Genomic DNA, 6,676 nt, shown 5'->3' with positions numbered 1-6,676 from the left:
GAAAGAAATTAAAAACCTGAAATCATCCGGTTTGTTACGATAATAGTTTTTATAGAAACATAATCAGTGTTTCTTGTGCGCCTGTTGCGAGTCTTATTATTTTGTGAAAAATGTTTTTATGTATAGATTAAATAAACAGTAAGTAAAGCCATCACTCATGATACTGTTCATGAACGAGTGGTTTATACCTTTGTGCAAACGCTGTTCTCCTCCAATATGTATTTCTCTACATGTAGTACTATCACCTCCTTATTATGCTCTTATCTCAGTCCAGTTTCAACTTTCAAAGTGGTTGGACTAGAATGGATCATTTACATTTTCAAAATCTAAACAGAGAAAATAGCAGAAACTGGAAAATCTGAATGGCTTCACTAATGCGAATAAACAACTTTTCAATCCTTTATGAATGATTCTGAGCTATTGATGAGAACTATTTTGAGTTTTGAGATCGTGTCATGTTCCTGGTCATGATGTGCTTATAAATGCTTTGCTTACTACAAAGACTGAAAGGGTTCAATAAGAAAACTGACACCACCTTCACATCGATACAGCGAGGGAGTCCGTCAAATGTCTTTTCCTAAAACCTGGAAACTGAGGGAACAAGTTTGTTTAAAGAAAAGAAAAGAAAAAAGTATATTAAAAATGACAACTTGTTACAACTTGTCTATTCTTTTAAAACTAAATAGTCAGCGTTGACAATGATAGCTGTTCATTCATCAAACTAGCAGATACTTTGCGAGTCAAATTCATTTCATAGTTGGGAAAAATATGTTCCTGATGATAGCGTGCTAACAGCTAGCCCCAGCCCGGGTAATGACTCGCTGTAGTGTCGGTCAGAGAGCTTGTCTTAAATAATGATGGCTGCAGTTGTTGGCTGGTGAATCTCACCATCTGCTCCAGGAAGGAACCCAAGTTTGGCAGCAGATTTTTTTCTTACATCCGGCACATTAAAACCCCCGTATGTTTAAAATGTACATATTCTGCAGATAAAGTATTCACGCATATTTCAGCGTGATCTTCTACACTATTTTAACATCTGGCTCATTACAGCTATGGTTTCCCAATGTTTTCCAATCTGAACGCACAACTAATGACACTTCATGCTATCTGTCAGTTTCCCTCGACTGGACGCTGCAGAGCTCAGTGGAAACTGTCCAGTTTGATTCCAGGCCAGGACGACAGGCAATTCAACACATTCAACATGACTGTCACTAGTTTTTAACGTTCTCTCTCCTGTTTCCATTTTATAATTCAGCAGGCGGACGGGATACAGCGAGGAACCTCACTGTATGTCTCATTAGGCCGGGGGTTCAGTTTGTGGGACCTTTGACTCCATCTACTGGTCACTCACCTGGCTCTCGTGTTATTGTGTGTTTACTTTGACAGAACCACACAGAGAAATAAAAAAATAAAATAGAACATCAAAGGCGTGTGAGTGTGCAGCCGGCTGAATATAAATCTGAAATAATGTCCAGCCCAGGCGAGCGAGAGCAGAGACACGCGCTCTCACACTGAGCCGTCTGGGTTTCCTCAGGTGACACGGCTGTAATCTCGCAGCAGACATCACAGAGGGAAGCCGCAGTTCACTTCCTCTCCACTGTGCCACCGCGCTCCCCCTTCACCCGCCAACGCACCATCAAAAATGCAAACCCGTGGCACGGAACCAAAAGTGGAGCATGGCTCGTGGTGCGGTGGGACATCACAGTGGCAGAGATTAGGGGTGGCGGTGAGGTGGGGGTCTGACAGTGAGAGTTCTGTATGAACTAAAGTCTGCGGTGGGCACAGCAAGGATTTTATGGATTCAAGGGGGGCGACAGAAACTGGTGGAGGTTGTTTAAAATGACTGATTTGCACATGCACTAATGAATCTAACTAAAAGCCCAGAACAAAAACAAATTACAGCCCGAGGAAAGAAAATGTATTACTGTCGACGCTATTAAAGCTTTGATTCAAACACTATGAAGCTTTTTCAAAAAAAAAAAAAAAAAACACATTCCCAGTTAATTTGAGTTCCATTTTGAATTCTAAACACCGAGCACACAAAGTAATGCATTTCATGGATTAGAGAATGAGCAACACAAGCCCCAATGGCTCTTAGATAACACACAGTGTTACTGCATGGTGGCTGGATGTCTCCAAACCGTCGAACAGAACAATGATTAGATAATTTCATCCATCACGCATTCGTGTTAACGAATAAATCTGGTGGAATTTAACATGTACAGAGCAAGAAACCATCTGCCTCCTGCCTGGTGGGTTTTTGGATGTGTGAGCTGTCAATCTGTGGGAGGATTTTTTTGGAACAGATTGAGGGAAGATATCGGTCAAAGCAAATATCTCTGACCCCTTTCTGAGAGATACAGAAAACAAGAGGAGTGGAAAACATGTTCCTGATGTACCACCTTCACGAGAATAAGATGGTTTGACATCCCGACATGGAGGCATTAAAAGTGCTTAAAGGTACTTAAAGTCATTTATGGGGATCAGTAACGATTTAGAATTGCACGTCTATACGTGTCACAACAGATCTAAAAGCAGCAGAGTCCGAGATATCAGGATTTTAGTTACTGGTTAGAGTCGAGCTCTTAAACCCATGATGCAATCTATAACACATCTTACAAACTCCATGCATCCGGTTAGTAACATCAACTTCCTTTGCCAGCCGATGCCAAAATAACCCTGATGATGTCACTGTGATGTCATCAGGGTTTGCCGTTTCACAGGAAGAGTAAAAATTACGGTTATGGTGAATTTAAAGTCCCCCCCCCCCCCCCCCCCCCCCCAACCTCGCCAGGCTGCTGTGGTCTACTCTGGTCCTTGTGTTGAAAAATGTCATCATCCACTCATGTCTGGAAGGGTACGCAGGGACCCCTGTGCAGACGTCTGCGTCGACTGCACATGCAGCAGGTACAATACAGTATCTACCTAGAATGGAATGTGGGATCAGGCACCTGTGGAGCGGCAGACCGACGCCAACACTCATTTAGGTATGAATGCAACCGTGGGCACGCACGTGTGACCACAAGTACGCAGCTCACAGTGGACACTGACCGCAGAAAGTAAGGTAGAGTGGCCCATTAACAGATGTTTTACATCACTGTAAACACTTGAGTTACAACTGAACATCACAGAATCACAGATTAAATCTCTTTAAAATTGAATGGCAATATTTTTATTAAGTTAGGAAATCAACACATTTAAGAAATTCATTTATATACACTGGTTCTACTGTATGGATTTAAAAAAAAAAAGAGACAAAAATATGCTTGACACACCAAGCGACATGTTATAGACTTTGCAATTCACAGACCCATAAATAAAAGAATCATTGTTCAAATCATAATTACAAGTTCATGTCATCGTCAATATCTCAAACCTCCCCCTATTCATTTGTTCACCTCAAAAAATAAAATAAAATATAAATCAAGAACACTGTCACTGAACTGTTCTTCCGGTCTTAAAGGACCAGTGTGTGGGAGATTTAGTGACATCTAGTGTAGAAGTTTTATATTGCAAGCAGCTAAATACCCTTCCTGGCGTGCAGGAGAACTGATGGAGCCAGTGTTTGCTTTGTCTCTTCTAGGCACCTGAAGAGACACAGGAGTCGCTGTAGATATAAAGTGTTTGTTCTGAGATATTAAAAGCACTACTGAAAATATAATTATGAAAATGATATTACATTTCTGCTGATAGATCCCCCTAAATCCAACACACTGGAACTTTAACTTTTGCAAAACTAAAAATACATAAAGCTTATCTACCATGTGTTCCATGGGAAACAAAGAAAAGGCAATGGTTTAAGAAATCATTTCTCATGAAATATCGGTAAGCTTTAAAATAAACTTTCAAGCGATTTCAGTAAGGTCATTTACAACAGGTAAAAGAGGCAGGGTTTTACCATTAAAGCAGTCAAATAATACTAACATCTGCTACTTTGTTCAAAATATACAGAGAATAACCGCTGAAAAGTGCTTCAGTTGGAGCTGCTAGTGGCACCACAGTAAACAACTATGCAGAAATTCACAGGGTTCAGCAGCTAGACCGGGCATGTTTGTTCGTTGTTCAGTGGTCACCACTGTCGTACAGTAATCCAGTGTTTGTTACCTGTAGAGGATGAAGAGTTTGCACAGCTTTGATTACAGTGGTTACACCGAGCCGTCCTCAGTGCTCCTCTTTGTCGCGGCCTTTCTTCTCCTTCTCATCCTGCAGAGCCGTGCCCAGCTTCTTAATGAGCACCGACAGCACCTTGTCCAGCGGGTCCATCACACCCCTCTGCAGCCACTTGGGGATGGTGGTCCTGGCGTGGTGGAAGCCGAGTTTCTGCAGGATGTAGTCCACACCCACCGGGTCGATCTTACGTCCCGTCCAGGAGATGAGCCTGGAGAGAGAGAGAGAGAGACAGAGGAGATGTTCAGTTAAGTCAGGATGTTAAAAAACAGCAGATGTTAATAAGAGGATTATTTCAAATTATCTGTCCATATGTTCCCACTCACTGTAGCCAAACACAAATACTCAAGAATACTTAAGTACTTTTTACTCTTGAATTTCGGGATATATTTTTGTTGATAACATATAAAACAATGGCTAATAAAAAAAAGAAGTGCATTGCCATCAACTAATCAGTATTAAAATCTCAATCAGTTGGAACATAAGATGCAGGTTCACATGTTCATGCATCTTGATGAAGGGTGCCCCGATTGATTAAAAATATGATATTGCTGCTATAACATGCTCTGCATAATAAATATATATGCATGGTCATATATATCAAGGGAGAGAGAGACCCAGAAAATGTAACAAAATCATCTCGACACTTGCTTTCTTTCTCTCTAAACCTATTACCCATATATAATGATCCATAACAGCCTTGTTTATCTGGATTTGCACGTTTGCTCCGTGTGTCATTATAAATTTTGGCTTGTCTCCTTTGTTTGTTATGAATGAATGCTCTGACTAAATCTGATTCCGTCATATGAAAGGGCGTGGGCCTCTTGAGAAAACACCAAACATTTCTGCTGTGCGGTGGAGTGACGCTGACCTGAGAGTCGGCTCCAGGTGCCACGTGTTGCACATGAACTCCCTCCAGTCCACGGTGGTGTAGTTAATGCCGTCGTCCTTTTCCTTGTCCTTGTCTCCGGAGCTTGAGCTTTCGTCGTGCAGGGCTGTTGGGCTCTTTTGGCCCGGCCGAGCCGCAAACATCCGTGGGGTAAAAAGCGCTGAGAAAACAAACGATAAGACTGTCGCATCAAACACTCCACTACCCTCATGTAGAGCCCTGCACTGGGTCGGGTTCCCACAGTGAGGACAATTGCGTGATGGGTAAAAATTAAATAAATGTAGCATACGAGAACTGTAGAAATCAAAAAATGAATTACAGAATGTTAAACATCTAAAGCAGCTCATATGAAACCTCGTTAGCCACAAGAATTACTTTTCTTGTAAAAGCCAATGACATCACCACTACACTTCCATCAAACAACTGCCAGTGCCAACACTGAACTAGCTCGAGCACAGTGACAGGAGGTGCTGCTACTTTCCACTGAAGCTTTTGCAAGAACACAACTCCTCCACCATGTGGTTCACAGGTGACAGGTCGGGTCACAGGTCGTATGTTTACGGTTCCGAGTGGATCTGGATTTTACTTGGAGATGATAGTGTGTAATGGGTCGGGCTCGGTGCAGGACTCTGGTGTCAGGTTTTTATTTTAACAAGACAAATACATTCAACAACATGCAGAGGTAAATCACAATGGGTATTCATTAATATCCCTGAAAGCACCCTAAAGGTTTGGACTCAAAGTCTTTGCACACCATTGTTATAAAATAAATACCTCGCATTGTGTCAATCAAGTTTACGCACAGGATCAGAAACTTTTGTCCACATGAAAGATTCAGAACGTGTTTGATTTGCTGTGGTTTTCACATGTGCCAAAGTTGTTGCTTGAGCTGTTCAAGCAACAACTATACTATTACTATTACTACTATACTAATACTATTTACAGAAATGTGTTTTCTTCTTTTTAATATGTGGCCTTAGTTATGGTAATGCAGCAAACTGGACCACTGACATCCTGAAATAGGTTTCAACTGCGTCAGTGTATGATGTTTTAACTGGATGAAGGGAAAAAAAAAACACATGAAAAATATGAACTTGGTTGGCAAAGACCTTTTAACTCTATTAACATTCAAATCTCCATCTGCCTGATTTCATTGATCAGAAATAAATCAAACACAAACATTTTCAGCGGTCGCCTCTTTTCTGTCTCCTCACACCATCAACAGCACAAAGTAGTAGCTCTATTTTAATTGTCATGAAGAATGCATGGACACTGGCATAAAGGGTGGTAATTTGTTCCTTTGTGACAAAAGGAAACCCATTAAAATGCTGCGCACGTCGGGCTCCTTGATCTCCCCACTGTGTGTGAAAATAACACTCAGCTGCCTACTTTTCATGCTGCTCTAATGTTTCCAAGAGCACAGGAGAAGCTCTGCAGGTCCAGAGACAGACAGATGTGCTCCATGTTATTTATATTTTCCTTCGGACGGTGTAATGAGTCATGTTCTTGATGAGCAGGACGATGTTTGGAGCTGTCATTTTGGAATAATATCTTTTTCACTGCCACACCTGTCGCAGGTGACCCATGAATGTGTCCCAGAGCACAGCTGGAAATAACTGA

At 41.6% G+C, this 6,676-nt stretch overlaps 1 protein-coding gene across 3 annotated transcripts in view; it reads right to left on the bottom strand.

Moving 5' to 3' along the window:
* Positions 1-3,149: 3,149 nt before the first annotated feature.
* Positions 3,150-6,676, bottom strand: part of kiaa1109 (KIAA1109 ortholog) — an 81,856-nt gene continuing 78,329 nt past the window's right edge. For all 3 annotated transcript variants that reach the window (XM_069535137.1, XM_069535138.1, XM_069535136.1), the window contains 2 exons: positions 5,039-5,216; positions 3,150-4,378 (listed from right to left, as the gene is read on the bottom strand). In XM_069535137.1, the coding sequence (XP_069391238.1) occupies positions 4,162-4,378; positions 5,039-5,216 (395 nt within the window). In that variant the 3' untranslated portion in view covers positions 3,150-4,161. The remainder of the gene's footprint in view (positions 4,379-5,038; positions 5,217-6,676) is intronic.

Source organism: Paralichthys olivaceus, chromosome 12 (genome assembly GCF_024713975.1).
Source record: "Paralichthys olivaceus isolate ysfri-2021 chromosome 12, ASM2471397v2, whole genome shotgun sequence".
Taxonomy (NCBI): domain Eukaryota; kingdom Metazoa; phylum Chordata; class Actinopteri; order Pleuronectiformes; family Paralichthyidae; genus Paralichthys; species Paralichthys olivaceus.
This window is presented reverse-complemented; position numbering and strand designations above follow the sequence as displayed.